Source organism: Syngnathus typhle, linkage group LG9 (assembly GCF_033458585.1).
Source record: "Syngnathus typhle isolate RoL2023-S1 ecotype Sweden linkage group LG9, RoL_Styp_1.0, whole genome shotgun sequence".
In the NCBI taxonomy this organism is placed as follows: domain Eukaryota; kingdom Metazoa; phylum Chordata; class Actinopteri; order Syngnathiformes; family Syngnathidae; genus Syngnathus; species Syngnathus typhle.
The window spans coordinates 7,856,917-7,880,032 of NC_083746.1; the positions used below are offsets into that span (position 1 = coordinate 7,856,917).

Below are 23,116 nucleotides of genomic sequence, written 5' to 3' on the forward strand. Positions count from 1 at the left end.
AAATTGCAAAATATCAGAAACTATGGACCAGGAGTATGGTTGTAAATATTAGAAGAGTAAAGTGTTCTTTAAATCAATGTTTATGTGTTTAAATCACTGATATGCTGCCAAAATGCTTGCTTGCATATTTGCGCATCATCTACTAGTAGTACACTAATAGCTTATCATAATTTAAATCACAGAACCAAGAAGAGAATGACATCACATTTGAATAAAAACGTCATTTTCACCTGGTGGATGAGATTTACTGCAAATTGTTTTTGGGAATGGCTCTGGTAGTGCCACATATATTTCTGCCTGCGAGCTGTTTCTCGAAAAACAGGAGGTGAAGGTCTGGAGTGCCCTATAAAAACTGAATTTGAAGTGATTGCTCAGATTGGATATGTTATCACGTCCATTCATCATTTGAAAGAAACGGGCCGGCCTTTTGTAAACTATCTGGACTTTTTGTGGATTCATCCAGGAGAATATTTGTGAGGTCAGAGTGATGGTTGATGGCTCACAAGATCCATTCAAGTGCAACCCAGAGCTGTTTGATGGGGTTGAGCTAAGCTAATCAGCTAGCTGGCTATTTATTGAGGCGTATAAAAAAGTTTTGTCACCCGTGTTGACCTTTCAAGGGTGGTGTCCTTGGTGTCATCCTAAATAACCCAACAATTAGGCTGTCAAACATGCAAACTTGACAAAAGATGCATTGAAATGGCTTCGAACACCTGGGAATCCAGTGATACACCCATCACAAAAGGTACAAAAATACAGCGTATTCATTCAAAATCTAAATTATTCCATTCTTTTTGTCTTTATTTTTGTATTTGCATACATTAACATCTTGCATAACATTAACATTTTTTTCCTAATTTGCATTCACTCCACTCCTGTTTTGTGCGATGCACTTTGAAGGTCCGCTTGTGAAAATGTGGGAGTGCAAGAGGAGTGAATGATTCATTCAGTCCATTCGAAAACAGATGACAGGATGAAAATGCTTCGTTTTGTAATACGCTTCCTTTTGGCGTAATTTCTCCTCAGTGTGTCAGTCTTTCATATCAAGCATCAATGAAGTGGCAGGAGGGGAACACCTGCTCTTTTCATCTGTGTGTTTATATGTGTGCATGTGTGTGTGTGGGGGGGCTCTATTGTCCTTCTTCCTCTCTCTTCTCATCCAATTTTTCCATCTTTTTCACAGTTCACGCCACTTGAGTTTTTTTGTGTGTCAAAAATCAAAAAGGAAATTTAATTGAATGCCAAGTACTTGATTCTGTGTTTTGGTGAGTGCCTAAGAAATCAGAGCAGAGTTGCAGGAAGGTTGTTTTTCTTCTTCTTCCCCTCGTTCATATTAATAATATTCATTAGCTTTAATTAATTCCGTGCTTCCTTCATTTCGCTTTATCCAACTTACAGTGCGCACTCGCTTCAATTTTCCTTCCTCTGCTTTCTGTTTTTTTTCTGTCATTTTTGCCCTCATCGTTATTATTCATTTTAGTGGCAATATAGTTCTCAGAATGGATGGTTGGCAAGTTTATTAAGTTATTAACTCTTTTGTTGCTAAATCTATCTATGTGGTAAACTATATTTAATCTTTATTTATATTTTCGACCTTGTCATTTCGAAGTCTTCATCAACTTGTAAGAGAAAAAACACACATTAAGTTTTGCTTTGGGATTTTATTTCTCGTTTAAAATTGGTCACGTTTTATTATGTCGTCGCTACGAAGGTTTCCGTATATGCTGACTTAAAGATTAATTTTATTTCCCCTCCCTGGCCACATCCGTTTACTTCTCCACCTTCTACTTTCACCTTCACGTTCTTTAATGACGATCAGGCAGCACCGGCCTGATTTGTTGATACTGAATGTGGAGGAGAGACGAGATATAATGAGAACGCGTGCGTACCTTTCATGGCTTGCCCTTTGCCACCCGCCATGATCAACAATCGCCTCTCTGAAGTCTATCACCGTACCTTCTGCATAGTTCGTTGGGGGCTTTTGCACGAGTGGACGGTGTTAAGAGAGAGCGAGACAAAAAAGAACAGATGGCATTGGAGTCATAATTGAGGTTGTAGCTACACAGCACAAAACTAACTTGATACAAACTTCTTAAAACATACACAGAGGGTGTTGGGGGAAGGATTATCGGCTGCGCTCTCATAGATAAACGAATCAAACAAAAGACTTCAACGAGCACTCAAATTTAAACAGACGCAGTACAAACTAGCTTCATATGTGAACAATCCAACTTCAAAACATACTCACAGAAGACGAACAAGGAAGCGATAAAGGAGAACCAAAATTGTTGGCTAGCATCCACGCGCAACAAGCGGATGACTTTCAATAAAATAATCCCATTTTTTCAACACAAAGGGTTGTGTTCCGGGATTAATTTCACACAACATCCTCTAAAACAATGCCTCTATTTGTCAAAATGGTGTATCAGTCCAGCATAGAATTATTCATTCTTTCACGTTTGTATAAAATACTTTTCTTCCTGCATATCGCATTTCAAATGCTTAGATGTATGTTGAATTATTTTTGCAAGAAATTGAGAAGATTTTTTTCATTTGTGTAGCCTAACTCGCACAGTGGAGATCCTGGGAGGGGACAGTCCTTTGGGAATCCACGTGGTTCCTTACTGCTCATCTCTCAGTGGACGGTGAGTTCGGTTCACACAAACCTAAATACCTCGGAAGAGCTTTTTTGAAGTACATAAATAGTTCGACAATACACTTGTTACTCTGCTCCCAGGTCTCTCGGTTTGTATATCCGTGGAGTGGAGGAAGAAAGTCGCTCCAGTAAGGAAGGTTTGTTCCAGGAAGATGAGTGCATCGTCAAGATAAACAACACCGACCTCATGGACAAGACTTTTAGCCAGTGAGTTTACACGTACTTTTGTTTTTCAGGCCAAGTTAAAAAAAAAATTAGCCATAACTTATTCGCTCGATAGACTTTCATGTTCCTAATGTCACCTCCTTCTTATCAGAGGGCTCATCTAACATGTAGCGACATCACAGAACAAAACAAAAGACGCTGCTGGCAGATGTCTGAGGAGTAATCCATGGAGAACACATTGGGTTTTTTTCCTGCTCATTCCGTTCAGAAGATTTGTTCAGGACTCATTTGAGACTTGATGTTTGTCAGTGTTTATTACACCGGCAAAGTAGCAGGCAAGCGGGCTAACATGGCGCTGTATGGGGATGTAACCTAATTGCATGAATTTGCAAGAAATTATATGCTATAATGATTACATTCCATTGCTGTAAAAAGAAATTCATTTTATTTCTTTGAGATGCACCTGCATAATGTATTTTTGCCCTTATTAATATCTAATGATTGTGTGTGTTTTTAAGATTCTCTATGTTTGCCCTTTCCTAGAGCCCAAGAAATTTTCCGTCAAGCCATGCACTCCCCGGTGGTCTCTTTGGAAGTACTTTCCTCATCCAACAGAGAGCGCTTTGAGAAGAGTCTGATAGGTCAACTGTTTAGCAGCAATGCCGGTCCTGACAGCAGTCCCCGAGTTCCCAAAACCAAAGAGCCGCCTCCGCCTGTCAAAGCCAAACCCGTGTTCAGGCCTCCTGAGAGCGCCATCGTGAGAGTGGCAGAAGATGCTGGCTCTCTGGAAGCCGCTGTGAGTCTCAAGCGCCTCCGCTCCAAGCTAAACTTATCATGTCCTCTGCAGGATTTGACTTTTTATTCAACTATTTAATACTGTCCTCTCTCCTGTCTGCGTAGAGATCCCAAGGTGGAAGCGAGAGCTCTCTTTCTGATAAAAGCCCTGCCCTGTCCAGTCTGATGGCCAGTAAGAAAGCAGGGCGGAGATTAAGAATTGACCTTAAGAAAGGTAAGTCATGCCACACATAGATTTACTTTCATATCTGAGATCGTTTTCATCCATCAAGTCTCATGCACTTCCAAGCCCCAAATATAATACAAGCCAATGAAAAGGGAAATATAAATAACTGAGAGTGGCTTCTTCTGCCCCGCCACTGCATATTATAACCTTGGAATGTCTGTTGAGGACCCCTACTTGAGATTTTTTTTTTTAATGATCTATTTTTGACCAACCCTACCCATGGTCTTTTCCCAAATCAAGACTTCCAGAAAGTACATTTTTGAGTATCTATAATATATGACTATAATGACACTATTGACAGCATCTCGCGTAGTATCTTAGAATGGGTAGCTGCTTTCTCTCTCACCCTTTTTTCCCCATTCCTAGCTCTCCTTTCTCTCTCCATCTTGACTTGTTCTCTTCAAGGTCTATTAAGTCTTTATTGATCTGTTCATTTCTGCTGATATGAATTCATAGCGGACCAAACTGCTGACTTGGCACTGCTAAAGAGACCGGACTAAATGAGGTCTATAAACTACACAAGCAGTCTGTGTATTGGGTCCTGGCATTCATGTTTGAGTGCTTTCCCTACACATTGTGGGTGTGCGTGCGTGCACGCATGCGAGCCTGCTTTTCACTGATTAGTATTTTAATCTTCCTCACTTCTCTTTCCAGAACATTCACTCTTCCACTGACTTACACCCCATTTCCGCTTTACTGTTCTATACTTCAACTCCCTCCCCATCGTGCCCCACACCTGAACTCTTTGCAGATACCAGGCACTGTTTTAAAGTAATACACACACCGAGTTCTATCGTTTGTGCGGCGCAAAGGGGCACAAAGCACAGTGTGGCGTTAGTTTGCTTCCAGCCGATGGCAAGTGATTTTCGTACTCCCTAACACTTGGAAAAGTTGGAGCAAGCTTGCTTAGTTACGTGCCCCAGACTGGCTAGTTGCTATTGTCATGTCAAGTTTACAGCGAAACAATGCGTGTGCGTAATGGTACAGATTTTTTTTTTCTTTTTTTTAGCAAATGTGTGAAAACAAAGCTATAAAAAGTCAGTGAACCCGTCAACTCATTTCATTGCCTTACACATAAAGTAATAAGTTTACCACTCTCAAAATGTCCAATACAAACAGGTGCTCTTTGTGATGTTTTGTAGCATTTTTATATATATATATATATATATCTATATCTGTATATATAGATATAGATATAGATATAGATAGATATGCTAAGTGAAAATTTCGTTAAGATTCAAAATTCTTCAAGCATACCTTCGTCAGCCCAAATTGAGTTCACAAGTGCACGTATCAAACCGACGTGTGCAGTATGACAGACTAAGGTAAAAAAAAAAAAAAAAAAAAAGGGACCCAGTCATGGAAGAGAAGACATTTCTGCAACTTAATGTGTTATTAGAGTTACAATGTTGTATTGATTTTTTTTGTATAGCATTTTCTGACAATAACAAATGTGTTCATGGGTTCAACAATGTTTTTTAGGTTCGGAGGGTCTTGGATTTACAGTGGTAACCAGAGATTCGTCAGTTCACGGGCCCGGTCCTATTCTTGTCAAAAACATTCTGCCACGTGGGGCGGCTGTCAAAGATGGACGCTTGCAATCAGGGGACCGCATATTAGAGGTAGGAATATTCACTGTTGTGCTGCCAGGTTATATAATAATGTTTCATGGCTCCTTTGGCTGTAGGTGAACGGCGTGGACATAACAGGTGTCGGTCAGGAGGAACTGGTGTGCATGCTGCGTAGCACGCGGCACGGAGAGAGTGTGTGTCTTGTGGTTCTACGACAAGAGGACATGTTTCTGCCCCGCGAGATGGTAAGGTCCACTTAATGCTTTATTTGGAGACCGGATGACTTCCAATCAATCAATTTAATATCGTCATATCAATTATCCCCTTTCCATTGCTCGATACTTTGAGCCTTTTCTCAATGGCGGCATCGGTATAGGACTAATTTTTGATGGCATAAAAGTTGCCATGTGATTGTGTGGCACATAATGAGCACACTGTAAAGCCTCACGTTAAATTTGTTCCTTCATCACTGGTGATTTACCAATTAATAAAATGCACATTTATTTATTCTCTTTCTGATTTTCAGTCTCTTCATATTCTTTTTCTTGGAAAATATTTTACCGTGACACCCGACATCAAATAAAGTACTTTTAATTTATATTTCGCTCGGGGGTTCATTAAAATATTTGTGCGTTAACAGACAATACATACAAATTAAAACAATAATGGATCCTAGCATAGAATTTTTCAGCTTGGCTTAGTTGGCTCTGTGTTGTCCTGAGAGGGCAATGCCATTCAGTTAATGAGTCGACTTCAAAGTTAATTTTCACTTGTAAGAAAGTAATTAATTAATATTCCATTTACGCTTTATGTGACAGTTGGGAGATGACTTTTCTTTTTTTTTTTGCACATTTAAGTACCGTTACAGCCTTTTGCTCCTGGGGCATTGGGTGTTCAATTATTTCAGCAGCTCTTGTTTCTTCTGAGAAGGTATTTATTTGGCACCTGGTGCACTCAACTAATCTCGAGTTTAGTTTCTACAAATGAGAATGCAAATGTTATCTCGGAAAAATGGAATGCGGTGATTACTTGAATTGGACAGAAAAAAGACAAATCGATGAGGTTCCGGCTCCACGGCTCGGAATTGAAGAATGTGAAAAATGGATGGATTGACTCTCCATTACAGTTAATCGTGAGAACTGATTAATTATACGGTTGAACTGCAATTTCTCATAGAATAGCTTAGCTCAGCTTGAATATGTCAATAAAGTAGCAATGCGTGTGTGTGCGTGATTTGGACATGATTATTTAGTGACTGTGTACAATCTATACTGCAGACAAACAGGGCAAGGAATAGAGAATGTAACCATTATGCTTGACTAGATTGGTTGGGGCTCTGGCCAAGCAATGAGACTACCGGCACACAAAAATAGACCACGTCTGTATGTTTTGTAGCAATGTTCTAGTTTAAAGTTTGGAGGCACATTCTCAAAGTTGAGAGTTGTTGTTGCGTTGATGATGAGGGAAAGAACTTTAGTTGTATAGCATTAAATATGCCTCCAAATTAGTCTTGCTTTTTTTTTTTTTAAGTTTAAGTTGTCACAAATTCAAATATATTTAGAATCACATTCACTGTTCTGATTTTTTCACACACACACACAAAGAAAGTTTTACTTTTCCACCAAAAACCGAAAAGCGATAGAAACAGCAGTGCTTTTTTTTTCCCAGATAAAAGATTGCTAGATTCATTGCATATAATCACATAACACAATGTTATATGGGCTTTGAAAGAAAGATCTGTTAAAGTGCTCAAAAACGGCGGGAGACTAAAAAATACGAGAAACTCCGCTTTGTAAACATCCAGCAGTGAACGAGTTAATCGGGATTGCTATTTCATGGCAGGTTGGTTGTGTATGGGATATTGAGCCAGAAGAACCAAGATGAAATAATGGATCCATCTTGTCGATCTACCCCCCACTGCCGATGTTTCACTTCAGACCACCATCTGGTGTTGTTTGTTAACATCTGTGCTCAGTGTAGTACAAACACATTATTATAGTTCGACAGTAAAACACACTCTGGCACCAAGTCACCTCTACCTAAGCATATAATCATGTTAATGAACAAAATGCACAGTAGGTACAGTAGAAACACACACATTGTATACCTAGCTACCGGTTCTGCATTACAATTAATACATTAAAAATAAAAAAAGAATTCACCATTCAAGATGGCTACCAACTTTGAGAAAAAAAAAAATCACTAAGAGTGATCAGCTCCAACTATATTGATTACACCAGATGGACCCTAAAGAATATCCTCTATGTATTAAAACAATATTGAGAAGCTCCATTCTGCTTTCTCATACCGGACACCGTGTTTGTGTGTCACTTTTCACTGGTAATGTCGCCGTTGTGACCTCATGCCACTGTCCTTATACATTTCCCCATCTGTTATGCCCACAGAGACCTGGGCGTGCACACGTACACACCAACACACTGACTCCAAGGCAGCTTTGTGTCTCTGTAGGATTTGCCATCCTCTCAAGGGAGGTCATCTAAGAATGTCTCTTCTCTTTGTTTTTTCATGTTTACCTGTTTTCTTTTTCGATTAGCGTATTGATTGTAGACGGCATTGTAGAGATTTTGAATTAAATGCACATTAGCTTCCACTAAATAGAAATAAAAAGATATTCTAAGCATGAAGCGCCAAGCCAAAACAATACCAAATATACATTACATATGCATCCTGTTTTATAATAATACATGTGAAATATCAAAAATAGTTAACGCTTGTAAGAAAGCGAAGCGTGGGGAGTCTCTGCCACATAGTATCCCTTCTTTGTCGCTTGTTTCTACAGGAAATAGGTGGCAACACGTGCGAAAATAGAGCTGGTGCCGGAATGAAAATGTCCCTGTTGATAGTTTATTCAACTTTGTCCCGAATCTTCTGAAGTCTTTGTCTTTGGTGTCCGAGTTGAAGAGAAGCAGCGCAGCTTCTTCTGACATCTTATCACGGACTTGAGTGGGATGATGCGCTCTTGTGCTGAGCAGATCTGAACATCCATCCAAATGCTCCAGTGGGTGGGGATTAGATTTAAAAACATGTACAGCTAACACGAAGCACATGGACTAACACATGGAGCTCCACACAAAAATCATGAACAAGAAAAGCTAAGAAGACATGAGAACGTGATGCATCTCAAAGGACAACTAAAATAATAAATTATTTCATCTTCCTTTCTTGGACTATCTGCTGGTTTCCCCTCAAGGCAGAAAAACTTTTTGACTTCCCACCATTAAACTTCTCGTTGGAGCCTTTACCCTTTGGCATTCAGGTAATCGTTGGAGAAGTGCGATGAGTGATTTGACAGCGAGGGCTTTAAGTTGAGTAGGCACAAATGGGAAAGTTATTTACCAAAGTCATGAGCCCGACGCCTTGAAAGACAGTGTTACTGATTGTGAGAGCAACTATTATCATCCAGGATTCATAATGTCTCAAGAAGATATGCAATAAGACCAGTGGCCATAAAGTGCTGTGGCTAAACTAAACTAAATAAACGATAAAATGCAAATTTCCTCTTGTACTACCCGTCTTTTTCCACATTTTCTCTCCGTATTTCCGCCTTTGCCTCATCTAAATGATTTGTGCGTGCGAGTCGGTCATGCTTAGTTTAATAAATCACAAGCACACCAATAGACAAGAGACCTGTTAATGGTACATAATCCAGTTGATCCGTCATCACGGTAAACCATTTAAATGTTAAACGACCGGCATGGGGAGGTTCATTTGCAAACATCTTTTTCTATAATGAGATGCATTTGATAGAGTACCTATTACAGCCCACAGAAAATCGCATCGGCATAAAGTACTTTTTCTTATTTGTGTTTTCCATTTGTGCCATCATACACAGTCATGATTAAAGAACAATTGCCATGAGACATACCGTATATAACACCATCATGGATTATATCGATATGGACTTATTGCAATAGTTGTATCATGCAATAAAAATGTTATGATCTATTATATTAATTTCACACACAAACCCGCTGATTAGTAGTTTTGCCTCTGTCTGTTTTTCTCTTAAAACCCACTGGAGAAGTCACTGGAGTTTATGCATTGTTCAACAAGAAGGTGGAATTAATCAGCTCAATAAACAATATGATATGATTTGAATACTTTCGTCAGATTCTATGAACATCTCACGGCCCATGGGAAGTCTCAACTGCTGCTGAGATCTTTTGGTTTAAGTTCCGTAACCAAATCGGTCATTCTTCCAGAATTGTTTGTTATTTCTGCAACATGATAAAGAATTGGGATTGTATCGTAATTAAGGATGTGGGAATAAAATACTGTAGTAGGAGTAGCAGAAATGCTCGAGAGGTCTAAAAATGTTCCATTATCTGTCAGTAGTTCTTCCTGGTGTTTATCTTTTCTGTCTGGGCTTGTGTTGCCTCCTATCCTGTCTAGACACTGACTGTCAGTCTGATCAGGACACTGTGCAGGAAGGAACATTCTAGTAATCCCTGCACTGTATATCCATACAAAAGGAATATTACAATTTATTAGAGTTCATTCAACCTGAAATGTCTTGTAAATTTGACACACTACAGAGAAAAAGGTGCTGACAAACCTCCCAAATTTGATTGATTAAAAGATATCGGCCAGCTTATAAAATAAGGCATAAAAATTATGAGTTATCTTTTTGGGCATGTTTGTTGAATGCCTGAAAACCAGCCCTGCTGAAAATTAAATACTACTTTCTTGAGCACCAGCACAATACTTTGTCTACTTTCTGAGGCCTTGATAGCGCCACATATTTGAGCTGTGACAATATACCCGGTTAACTGCATGCTGTTGTGGTAGAAGTAAGCTCTCGTCTCTTTATTTAGTGAGAGCTCCTACTTTGCTGATAAGAAGCATGTTAAATTTGTTGGTCTTATTCTCGGCTGCTTCATAGAAGATGCTCATGCCCCAGCTCTATTTCTAAGGCCGCGTACAACCCGTGAGCCTTGTAGCCCTGGAAACCGGTCCATCTAGCATCTTGTTGAACCTTTTAGCTGTCATCATGCATTCCATTTGCAATTGCTACATGGATCATGATGGATGCCTATTATGTCTGGGTTCACCTGAGGCAGAGGACTGACAGATTATCCCTGTACTGGTTGTAGCCGCAGGCGACTTGCAAATGGGAATGGTTCCGTTGCTTGGGAACATGTGCTTACTGTACAATGCTTTGATGATGAATGTTCTGCTCTGCTTTGCCGGGCTTTACAAAATGATTAGCATACGCGCTCAGTTGTAGCTTTAGGGGAACCTTGTTGATGAAAAGCAAACAGGCGACCGGGAGGAAAATGTTTTTCCTGTAAGTGACAGGTTCACATTTGTTTAAGGGGGAAGTTTGCGTGGCTTAAAATCCTCAGTCCCCGATCAAAGCCACACCCCACACTAACATAAGGAAATAACTTATCACTTAAATTGAAAAAAAATATTTTTGTTAAAAAGAAAAATAAGAAGGAACAACTGAAACTACATTTTACATTCATAACTCTCCACCTTCTGTTCCCGATTGGTTGTTTTTCCTCGGGCGCGGTGACTTTTACAAATTAAATCATTATTCGTTATCTTAATGGTAAATTGAAAAACGATTCAATTCGCCATTCCTTGTTTTCTCTTCTGCTTCAGAAAGATGAGGGGCCTCGCGACCATGGCTTAATTTTGGAGAATGGAAAGGAGCAGCTCATGTTCGAGGTGCCCCTCAATGACTCTGGCTCCGCAGGTTTGGGTATCAGCCTCAAAGGAAATAAATCAAGGGAGACAGGAGAGGACTTGGGAATTTTCATCAAATCTGTCATACATGGAGGAGCTGCTTACAAGGTGAGCGACCTACAGTGCTAAAAGGTCCCTCAAATTTCCAGTGACCCTAAATGAAAGCAGCATTACCTTTATTTTCCCATGGTAAAATGTGCTACTTGGCCCATTTTTGAAGGGCAATCGATTGAACATGAGTTTGTGGTACAGGATGGACGTCTGCACATCAATGATCAGCTGGTCGCCGTGAACGGAGAATCTCTGCTCGGACGCTCCAATCATCTGGCCATGGAGACACTTCGCCGCTCTATGTCGCATGAGGGAAATGTCAGAGGGACCATTCAGCTTGTGGTGATGAGAGCACTGAAGGTACACAAACAGAGATGCAAGTCAACTTTGGCAATCTTTAATTTTAATATTTTTTTCCAGAAGACTGTTTCCTGTAGCCTTTCTTTGGCTCCCCGTGGAATAAAGGAGACTTCTTTTTCACAGACTATTGACTTTGCCTCTTTCTACAGTGACTTTTCAGCACTTTTAGCTCCATTTATACTTGACACAAGTCTCCCCGCTCTTTTTTTCTGCTCTTACCAGCTAACTGCAAAAGAGCATTTGCACCGGTTTTGTCCTTGCGCTTTTGTGACTTGGTGTTCATCTCTCAGCTGTATCTCTTTTCTCTATCAGTAAAAAAGGTTCTTTTCATCCTGGCTGCTATTCAGCAGATCCACTTTGCATCGCTCCGTAGAATCTATCAAGGGCCTTGTGCCACACTGAGCTTGACTCGAATGTAAATGGCTTTTTTTTTTTCTCATTTTGCATTGGCTGCTGGTAGTGGAGCGGAAGTACAGATCATGGATGTTCAGTAAAAAAAATCACCGCTTCAGACATTTCACTGTTTGTACTGTTGGTTGAAAATAAGCGTTCCTCAGCCCTTTAGTCACAGATATTATAAGAAATATTGGCTGCGCGTACTAAAAGCTATAAGACATTAGCATGACAATGTTCCGATCTGATTTGTGAGTGTAGATAAGAAACTGCGGCGATCCGCCTGTCGAAACAATAAAACGTATAAACCACTAAAATATGAAAGAACACAGCGGTGTCCACTCGTGCGATGGATTTGTCGCAGAGCGTGTGGCTTTCTTTTGCAAAATATTCATCGTGCTGCCAGACAATATTGATGTGTTCAGGGAAGAAAAGAAATTTTTGGGAGTTTGTTTGAGGTCTTTCTTGAGAGACAGAAAACCCCATGCATATGCATATATGTTAATTAATACACCGTTTCTGCTTACCAGACAAACTATGAATATATGCTAATTTAATTCCCAAAGAACTCTCATGAAAAAGACAGAAATATATTACAACATTGAAATGCCTGATTTGTTTTTCTCAGTATCTTAAAGAGACCGAACTGTCTACGCAAGTGCAGTTATAACAGCTGTCATTGATATGACTTTCCCAACTTTTATTACGCAGGCTCGTTCTGATATTTTTTTTTCTCAGAATAATGAACAATAGACTGTAAAATTGTTGTTGAGGTCACAATTCTGAATGTGTCATTTTTCAGGATCAACATGGTCTGTCATCCAGTCGCTCACTTGACAACTCCCCGATCCCGTCTCAATTGATGAATCAAACAGGATCGGTTTACCCGATTAACTATCACGTCAACAGCGCACTCCACACATCTGATGGTGAGTAATCGTACAGTAAATTAAAAAAACAAATTACCAGTCCTTTCAAACCGTTCTGAATTATTGTAGCATTGCTTTATGGCCGACATTTCAATAAGAAAAGAAGAAGTAATGACAAGAGGAGGCTTTTATGGATGCAATAGATTTTTCCATTCTTCTAATGGCTTTGGCGTGACACGCGGGCTGTTTGTCAAGCTAGCTAAAATGGCTACAAAGTTGATTTATTAACCTGATTGGCTTTTTATGGATATAACAGAAAAAACATTTTCCAACCACCTTGTACTTTTTCTTCAAATATGCTGTCTCATAAATTACTTCTTGTGTCAGGGTCAAAATATTCAATTACATTTTGATGATAGCGTAATCAGACCAGATACACCTTAAATGACTTTTTATTTCTAAATTAAATAAAAACTTGATCGCAACAAATTTCTCCTCAACTCAATTTTAGATTTTGGCCCTTTAAGGTAGAGCAATTCAGGCAAAAGTTCTGCCTGAGCAAAGTTATTTAGTTTGAGAAAATCATTTTGTGTTGTTGAAACAGCTGGCATTTCGTTTTCCAATAACTTCAGTCAAACAGAGGCACTGAGTTAATAATCAAAATCAAACTAATTAATGTTTTACGCATGAACTAAAAACAACTGGGACAGCTACTGTCATCCACTAGACAATTTTAATTAACGATGACACCCTTTTTCCTTTTTATTTCTCCCTCACTCTTTTTACCTTGCTGTTTATCCTTCCTCTCGTGTTTGTCAAGCTTCTCCTGTGTTTTAGTTGAGGCAATGTTGACCTTCTTCACCTAATCTGTTTAGTATATGAGCGCGCATGAGTTTGCACAAACATACTGTGTGCGAGGCTATTTTTATTTATTTTTTTAATCTGTGTCTCTGGAGTTTGCAGATGTGCGAGCGTTCGAGTAAGCACGCTCGTGCTCCGATTGTTAGCCGGAATCAAACTGTGTTATCTGTGTGTGTTTTGTGTGTTTACGCTGGATGTGGTAAACATGTCTGACCTTGCTCTTCAAATTCACCTCATCTACAGTGTCATTCACATGTACATAATAGTGAGGACATTTTTCAAGTGTGTATATTTCGAGCTAAGTGTCACCGTGTGAATGACGCGGGAGCTACGAAAGCGAAAAGGAGAGAAGGTTCCAAATACAGAAGGTCGGACGCACAGAAAAAAAAAAAAATGGGCATCTGCTCCTGCTACGGGATGATTTATCTTTTAACAGAAAAAATGCCTTTTTCACATCAAAGAGTGGGAGGCAGTGAGAACAGATTTGTGTGTGTGCGCACGAGGTGAAAGAAGAATGTGTTTTTGACAGTGGAGCCGATTAAGGTGCTGGCAGTGACGAGAAACGACTAACTTTGACGGGGAAAAATGGAAAATGGAGTGGAAGATGTGATGATTAATGGGAGATCTGAAAGGCGCAGTAACAAAAAAAATATTACATTGTAACATGACAGCCAAAGTTACATGGAAAGTATTTTATCAAACGTTGGCATACATGTAATTATTCTTTATGGAAACATTTTTACTTTTTAGTTTAAAATGGCTTACCTTATCTAGAATCCAGCATCGTGTTGTAAATCTATGGCACTCCGTGTTCCAAAGAGGAGAGCCTTTGTTATTTCTAAAAGGAACATTTGGGACAATTAGGATCTCAGAGAAACAACCTCGCTGAGAATTGAGCAAAGAACTGCTAATTCACTCAGGAGGTTCTCCAGGGATCCTGTGTGCAGACAAAAAAAACATTCTTTTGGTATGATTTAGATTTAATGAAAGGTTTGTTGTGGTTGTGTAAGCCCTCGCAACTCAAAACATGCAATAAAATAAAAGTGATTGTGTTATTATAATTACGGCCAATACAATAAGCCAATTAGTCTGCAATGTAATGTATGGACAAAAAAAGGGCTCTGGACATTAGCACTGTATATTTTTCAGGGTCATATGCAAGTTATTCTCACATTGATGACGAGGCAGATCAGAATAGACATGGTACTGATGCACGAAGCTCTGCTCAACCGTTCTCCTACCTACACGAAAGGTGAGTTGAGACATTTTGTAGTTTTAAAAAATATTCTAAGAGTTTAAATGAACATGTTGGTGATTCTGGTACCAGGAAAATGTCTCCGTCCCAGTATGACGCCCAGCAGCAGTTCCAGCATGTGAAGGCCTCCAAGAGCGTTGACTTGGGCACCGCTCCAAACCAGACACACACTGGTGGGCATCTTTTTATATTTAACTTTTCATGCATTTTCAGTCACTCCTGGGGTTGAATTAGCAATTTCAATTTAATACGATTATACGACTTTTTTTTAACTGTTTAGATCCATTTCTAATATATTCATACAATGCATGAAACAACTGAAATGCAAATGCATCACACAACTGCGTCATAACATGGATGAAAATTCATATCTCTGCAAATTCGTTTGTGTTTTGCAGACATGGATATAACTATGCCACCATTCAGTGCATTTCAATGAAAATAATAAGCTCATTATATTAGCTTCAAGCAATCTTTGGAAATGAAATGAGACATCTCAACTGCACCCGTATGCATATTTACACTTTATCTGCGCGAAACCAAAGTAGACGCACGGTGACTTGCCAAAAGTCTAGGGCTGCAGAAGCCGTCGTAAAAATTAGCCACAAACTGATGTGGTCAGACGTATTCACCAATGCACAGTGCTAGAATTACGTTTTACGCTTGCTTTTGATTAGGAAAATATTTGCAGCGCACAGCCATTTACTGTTTGGTTTTTGTGGTCTTGTGTGTATTTGGCAGAGAGCTACCCGCCGGTTGGTGTTGGCTTTTCATCTTTTCTTTTTTCCTTTTCATTTCTTCACCACAGAGGGCAAAGAATAGCTCAAAAGTGCCTTTTTTAAAATAGGGGAAAAGTAACCCAAAGCTTGACTAGGGACAATTATGAAAGCTGTGGTGTCCAACAGAGGAAAAAAAGGCCAACACAGCTGGTTCAGTTTGAGTGGTGAAGAAACAACATGACTGAATAGCGAGGGGGATGATGGAAAGAGGCGAAAGTGAAGTGACGTCTTAGAGATGAAAGCCCCGACTGATATGTTCAAAGAGAAAAGTGAGTGCTAGTGATGAATGAGATGACTTGGTTGCGAGCTCTGATGCTGACTAAACATTCCGGGATGAAGATCAGATGGTCCCGATGACAAGTTTGGCGGTGGGGTTGAGAAGAGGGACTTTGGCACATTTGGAAATTTCGTCATGATGAGTGGAAATTTTGAAGATCAAGTAGAGCCCAATGTGAAATGTGGGTTGGTGTGGATTGTATGTGTTTCAGGATTATTGATAATTTTTTGTTTGTTTCAGGTACAGATGTGAGCCATGAAGGATCCCAGGTTGAAAACACTGCAGGTGAGGAAACCTTCTCCAAATGACGACTAAATGATTTTTTTCCCGCTCATAGTTTAAATGACCTTCCTGCACTGTGAACAGATTCCAGGCACAAACTTGAAACTTGAAAACTAAAAACAATCCTTTTCTCAAATCATTGTCTCTGCATTGAATTGAATGGAAATGCCTTTCATCTGTTCCAGCCTTCAAAACAATTTTTAAGAAGAATAATTGTTGATAAAATAATAATAAGTGAATATTATAAAGAAATTTTATATAAAAATATATAATATAAAGAAATGTATAAAAGAAACCTTTTGACATTTTTGGTTCAACTCTATGGACATGCGCCGCTGCTTCTGGCGTGCACACCCGGGCCACCCTGGGGCAGTATAATCCCATCACTGCCATCATACAGTGCTCATATCTCAAATTTTGGCTCACAAGTCAAAACAAAAGAATCGAAAGATGGCTCTTATCTTAAAACTCCCAACTCCCATATCATATTAGGCATCACTGTAAATAAAATAGTGAGTCAGCGTTTACTAGTGAAGACAAGGAATTTAATTGATCTCACTACAAAGTCAGTCATTTACTGTGACTTCAAGTACGTCAGCTTTTCTGGAAAATACCTTTTAAACGTTTTCCACATTCAAATTTTTTTCTCAGCTTTTAAGTTGTCATTACGTTTCATTTAAAATGTCCATAACCATTTAAAAAATGGGAGCTAGCACACAGGCATAATGTGCATTACGGCAAAATCATGGCCAGAATGCAACATGTGCTTTCTAGAAATGAAACGCTAATAAAAGAGAAATTACTTCTAACCGCTGGAATAATTGAGGGCAAAACATGTTTCTTTTCGAACCCTTTCCCAGAATTGGTTTGGACCTGCTTCTTTCATCCTGATGCATATTTTATATGCTCGAGTTTGGGAAGGACAATGCGTTCCGGATGCAGTATAGTATATATAAGTAGATTATCGCAATTATTGTCCACACCAAACTCGGTTCAGTCGCATTTATGTCCCAACTCATTTCAGGACTTTTGAGGAGTACAGATTTGATAAAACAGTGGGCAGTATTGGGTGAGCTCTTGGGAAAAACATCAGCGGCCGTGAAACCGTCATTTATGGGAATGCTGTTTTTTTTTCCTTTAACTTCCCGCCACGATTTTCCACCTCCACACCCCAAAAAGCAACACAAAATTTGATGATCATCCTTTCCATATGGCGTCCTGATGATGATGGAAATTCTTCATCATACATTGGCACATAATCCACTCCACATTATATTGTAATTAAGCAGACTCAGAGATGAAGGTGTAACATAAGTGGTAGTTCATATTACATGTGAACTCTCTCACATAATATTAGACAGTATAGAAATTTAATACGGCAACGGTCGGGGAAATGCCTCAACTGATGCACGTCATATTCCCTCGCTCGACGAGAGCTATTGCGTTACAATGATCCTAATGATTGCGCTAATCGTTTCGGAGAGATAAAGCATAAAATCAGCACTAATATTTTCTAGAGCAAAACTTTTTCAACTGCACTTGGTCTCTTTCCCGTAGCCACTTTAAATAGGACGGAACGGTCTGCTAAGCATATTGCTGATCGGACAAAAAAAAAAAAAAAAAAAAAGCAAGCGGTTCTACTTATGTTTCTTCTTTTACCCGGTTAATAAAAACAGCCCACAGCTTTGCGTGTGTGCGTAATGAGCACATGAATATGTGTAAAAATGTATTCATTTATGCACAAAAGTAGATTTTAAATGTGTGTCAGAACGTATTACCAGACGGTAGAATAAAACACTCGGTACAAGTCGATCCATTTTCTAATGACCTTTTTTGGAGAATTTCTATTTGGAGTAAAATACTTGTCAGCTTTTCGGTTTTCCTGTTTAATGTCGTCTTCTCCCCCAATTATTTCTTCCTCCATCCACCGCTAATGTCCTCACTCTTGTGCTCTCGCTTGCCCTCTCGCAGTCTTTTTCTCGCCGACAGCATTCCGGCTTAGAGGCTGACAATCAGGCAGAGGGGCTTAGGAGGAACAACGGCTCCCTGAAAATGTGTTTGTACGTGATGCTGAGGGAGACCATTGTCTGAATCTCTCCCTCGTGCAACTTTGACTTTGATGACAGTCACATACTGCCAAGACTCTGCCAAAAAAAAAAAAAGAAGTGTCTTCAGAGACGTTTCTGCCTCTGCGATTGTTTATTGCTATCTGTTGCCTTCTTCTTCTTCTCCTTTTTTACAGATTTGTCTTTTTGTCCATTGTTTCCTTGTCTTGCTGGTCGTTGCTGACTTTACTTGGGATTCAAGCTCAAAGCCACCTACTTAGGCTTATATGGATTGATGTATTGATTTGTCAGTGAGCGAGCGAGTGAGAGAGAGTCTCTGTGGGTGTGTACACGTGTATATCACCGCACATTAGCTCTTCTCAACAGTCCTTAGACACGCAGTACAAATAGCTCAGTCTCTTCTACTGTCTGTTTGCATCGGTAAACGTTTGCTCCGCCCTCGTAGCAATATGGCGCACGGGGTTCAAGAGCTTTCTTGGCTGCTGCTTTATATATACACCCAATGCTCCTTGACCCCCCATCTCCGTTTTCTCCAGTAAGCCAATAAAAGTGAGCAGTAATCAGTAGATGGTCAGCACTGTCCTTTTTTTGCTGGCCAACCCATTTGTCTCTATCAGCTTCCACTCGGTTATCAATGACATGCGGGTGGATCGTATATGTCATGGTGCTTGAAAGAGGACGGCAACAAGAGAGGGAGGCCATTTGTTTCTGTCCTCATTTGTCAGGAACTTGCCAGAAGATGACTTGGTTTATAAACAGCTATGTCGGCGAAGGAAGAGAATTGCTTGTATACTTAAGACAGCAGTCCTTAACATCCCTAAGTGTTGCGTCTGTATATATATTTTTTGATTCTCCATTTCTTTGGTTCTCGGACGGAGTGAGGTCAGCCAATCATTGAAATATCATCCTCTATTTCAGCCCTACTTTTGCCACAACACGGATGTTCTTGAATATTTTTCTTAACTTACCCTAAGGAGGTTCTTGGATACGTTTAACCGTGTTTAATAGGATTTGCCATCGGCGACTAATAATAGTTGTTCACCCAGGGCAAATGAAACAAACTGCTCATTGCACTGTAATCTTTTTATTTTTTGCTGTGATTTAAGATGTGAATTATAGGAGATAAGATGTCATGTATAATGCATGTTTTGGAATTAGAGCTATCAGATCAAGGATCATCTTGATAAAAGGGATCATAAGTATCTAAACAAGCCTGATATCACTTCTAATAATATTTTATCGCTTAAGGCATGGATGATTCAAAGGAGCCCATGACTTTTAAGTTTTATCACTAAGTGGTACAGTCGGACCGGAGTTAAAAGAAGTACAAGCTTAGCTAGGTAAGTTCTCTTGCATTTAGTATTGTCAATTTGATTATCTCCGTAAACTCCGGATCAGAACCAACGTGGGTTTTGGGATTCAGTGGTTCTTTGAAATGGTTCAATGTGACGTTTGTCTCAAGGAGCTTGCATTGCATCTCAGGTCGCCTTGGTGTGGCCGCAACTGTCAGTTAGGACTTTCAAATCAGGCCCAACTCGTTTGTTTTGCTGCTGTACCGATACAGGAACAGCCTGAACAGGAAGAGGGAACAGTTGGGTGGAGACCGGTTTAAAACTAATAATAGCAAAATATGTTGAGTATGTTTAAAGTTCCAAAGCTCCTACTCAGACGAGTGGTAAGTGGCAAGTTGACACGACTGTATTTCTTACTCGCTCACTGTTAGATACCTCCGGAAAACATGTTCCAGGTATATTTTGCATTTGAATGTGGATTTAGAAGTCTAGAAGCAAGCTACATCTCTTTTTAAGAGACTCTATGGCATATTTAGATTTTCTCCAAGTGAGGATTGTTGGCAGGTCTGCTGGCTCTGTATTGTTGAGCTGCTCCTTAGCGTAATTTTGACTTTGGAAGTAGCCTATTGCCTCGATGCCAAGAAAATAGCTTCGGGATAGTTTGGCAAGCTATCTCATTGTGTTTTATTTTCAAGATGTCATGCTCCTCTTTACTCTTAAAATTCCTCTCGCTCTTTGTTCTTGTCTTAGTGTCTGTGTTCCTCTGCCAGTACCGTTTTCTCACCCTTTCCAACTAATCACTTGTTCTGTCATCTCTCTCTCTCTCTCTCTGACTGTTTCTTTCTTTCTCGCGCTCCCTCCAAAAGCGGCTTAATGCTATCATCTTACATTTGGACCGCAGTAATTACATTTATGACACAAATCCGGCTAGGAACAAATACTTTGTGTTTGGAGAGCAAGTGTGTTTGAGTGACAACATAACAAACCGCTTTGGGCTTTTGTGTAGGATATCTTCAACTGAAAGCTCGAGAATTGTTGATAAGAACGTGACACAAACTAGACTTCATTTAGAAATTTGAGCTGAAATTCCAGTCCGGCGATTATGTTCAGCAAAATACCGTTGCTTCATAACATTGTCGTTAAGTCATGATATAGTAACAACAAGTTAATCGTTGATTGAGTATTTTCGACAAGGCAGCAGCAAATGGTCGTATTTTGTTACCGATTAATTTTCTGGTCATTGTCTGCGTTAAATTATAATTATAATGGGCATCTGGACATAATGTGTGGTGTGTTTATGGATGGGAGCATCACCAGTCACAGCCCCTGTCCATCTCTCTTGCCAGCAGCCGATGTACATTATGCATGCATGCATTCTGTGTGTATGTGTGTGTGTGTGTGAGTGTGTCTGCGCCCGAGTGGGTGGGCCAGAATTGATTCTGCAGTCACGTCGTCATCAGCCTTCTAATCTCAGAAGAAAATACACACATACAAAAACCTCAGGAGCAGTCATGTGTATAGGGAATCATTATCTTAAGTGATTCGAGTTTAGCCATCATGAATCAAAGTGGCATCGTATCGACAATCTCCAGCCATCTTGTGTGTTTGTGTGAGCGTAATGTTAACCTGTACAAATGTATTTGGAGCTGGCAACAGGCCGAGTCGAGCTCACCACTTTCCATTCACCCCCCCCCCCTCCCCTTTTTGCTGTCTATCACCATGTTCCCAAGAATAAACTTAATCTGCTCTACCTCCCTGATGTTATTGCTCCCTTCCATTTTGTCCAGAAATCACAATATAAACCATTTTATTAAGGAATTCTTTATTTGGTGAATATTCACACTCCCGCCCGGTCACTGGAAAAAAAATAACACCCAGCATTAAATGCAATTTTTCTTTCTTTCGTCGTTCTGTTTTTTGGGAACATGAACGTGTTAAAACTTTGCAATCCAGTCTGTTACACGCTTGGCATCACCTTTGCATTCTCCAGATGGTCCAACTTACACCTACAATCTCTTTGGCTACGTTTCTTTGCAGTCGACTACAGTTCTGTAGCGTTTCATCATTCCTTCTGCGGTTCCCCTTCCTCCCTTGGTAATATCTCTCAATGCGGTCATGATGGATAGCGAACCCGTTGGACTCGAGCAAACACATCCATCACCATCTCAACAATGCCACAGTAAACTCAATCACAGTTTTGGTTTCATGGCACAGTTGCTCTCAAAAGGCCATGCGTGCCAGAGTCTTCTTGACTCCCGGTTAGCGTCTTCTGTTCTCCATCTATTTTTTTTCTATTTTTAATAATGATGTATTTTAGCAAATCAAACACACACCTTTGTGTTCTACTGTTTCCTTTTAGCTCCGCAAACCCCCGCAGGACTCGGCCCGACTCTCGGCTTAAAAAAATCCTGCTCGCTGGAGAGTTTACAGACGGCTATGTCCGAAGTCAACCGAAAGAATGAACTCCTACCTTTCCATCGCCCTCGTCCAAATATGGCCCGAGGAAGAGGTTGCAACGAGAGCTTCAGGGCGGCTATCGATAAGTCCTACGACGGGCCACCGGAAGACGATGACGGTGAGTGTCATTCCAAGTCACAAATATTTGTCTTGTTGACCGCTTCACAAGACTTGTCATTTGGTTTACAGCGTTCTCGTGATAAGCATGTGTCCCTCACAGTTCTGAGGTGTGGGAACCATATAAACGGCTCAAAGCAATTTTAAATCAACATTCTAGAGCAATGAACAATCATTTGTTTTTTTTAATTTTTGCCAACAGGATTGATTTCGAAAAGATATGTTTCATGAATTTTGGAAGAATCCCAGACTACCACACTGCTGTCAACACAAACAGTATGAAGCAATGCAGCAGATTGCCCTTCAGTACATGATTCAATATTTAGCCGGGCTTTAGCTTCTAAATATTTATTCAGGGGGGTAAACGCTATCTGCTCGCTTTGTTTCACTGTGAGGTGTGGCTCAATTCCCAGTCGTGTTATTAGCAGCAAACTCTTATCAGTCACCAGCAGAGTAATGAGATGGCCTGTTTCAGATCACGACACTACACACAGGATGGGCCTAATAGGGCACGTCAACAGCGCGCACACGCACCGGCCGTGTCTGTCATCATGCTTCTAATTGTTCAAAACTTTCGGAGCCCGTTGTTAATTGACAGAGAACAGTCCTTGAGCGTGCCCTCGCCATGAAGTCAAAATGTTTGCATAGCTATGGCAAATACTGTAGCCATGACAGATGGTTGGACATGCATGCTAATTATTTTATTTTTTTGCTGTCAATTATGCGGGAGTATGCTGGAATGCATTAACAGGATTTTTTTTTTTTTTAGGAAGATTGTTTTACTCAACCTATAGCTTTATGCATTCATTTGTCCTCATCAGGTTCGTGGGGGAGCAGTAGGTATTCCCAGCTGATTTTGGGTGAGAGGCAGGGTACATTTACACTCAGATTCACACGTGTGGACGTTAGGCAATCTTCGATTGACCTTTATA

At 40.0% G+C, this 23,116-nt stretch overlaps 1 protein-coding gene and 1 long non-coding RNA gene across 5 annotated transcripts in view; one reads left to right on the top strand and one right to left on the bottom strand.

Annotated features, from left to right (window-relative positions):
• LOC133159515 (partitioning defective 3 homolog B-like) overlaps positions 1-23,116 on the top strand; it is a 75,178-nt gene that overhangs the window by 16,643 nt on the left and 35,419 nt on the right. For 2 of the 4 annotated variants that reach the window (XM_061286571.1, XM_061286574.1), the window contains exons 7-20: positions 2,562-2,645; positions 2,738-2,863; positions 3,365-3,617; positions 3,722-3,830; positions 5,325-5,464; positions 5,530-5,658; positions 11,042-11,233; positions 11,378-11,536; positions 12,732-12,858; positions 14,809-14,911; positions 14,987-15,087; positions 16,211-16,255; positions 21,970-22,185; positions 23,006-23,056. In XM_061286571.1, coding sequence (XP_061142555.1) covers positions 2,562-2,645; positions 2,738-2,863; positions 3,365-3,617; positions 3,722-3,830; positions 5,325-5,464; positions 5,530-5,658; positions 11,042-11,233; positions 11,378-11,536; positions 12,732-12,858; positions 14,809-14,911; positions 14,987-15,087; positions 16,211-16,255; positions 21,970-22,185; positions 23,006-23,056 — 1,835 coding nt within the window. The remainder of the gene's footprint in view (positions 1-2,561; positions 2,646-2,737; positions 2,864-3,364; positions 3,618-3,721; positions 3,831-5,324; positions 5,465-5,529; positions 5,659-11,041; positions 11,234-11,377; positions 11,537-12,731; positions 12,859-14,808; positions 14,912-14,986; positions 15,088-16,210; positions 16,256-21,969; positions 22,186-23,005; positions 23,057-23,116) is intronic. The other 2 variants (XM_061286572.1, XM_061286573.1) reach the window with 2 other exon arrangements.
• Positions 9,218-14,619, bottom strand: LOC133159526 (uncharacterized). Its single transcript, XR_009715704.1, has 2 exons — positions 14,425-14,619; positions 9,218-11,530 (listed from the first exon to the last, which is right to left on the bottom strand). It is a non-coding gene; the product is annotated as an uncharacterized LOC133159526 (long non-coding RNA).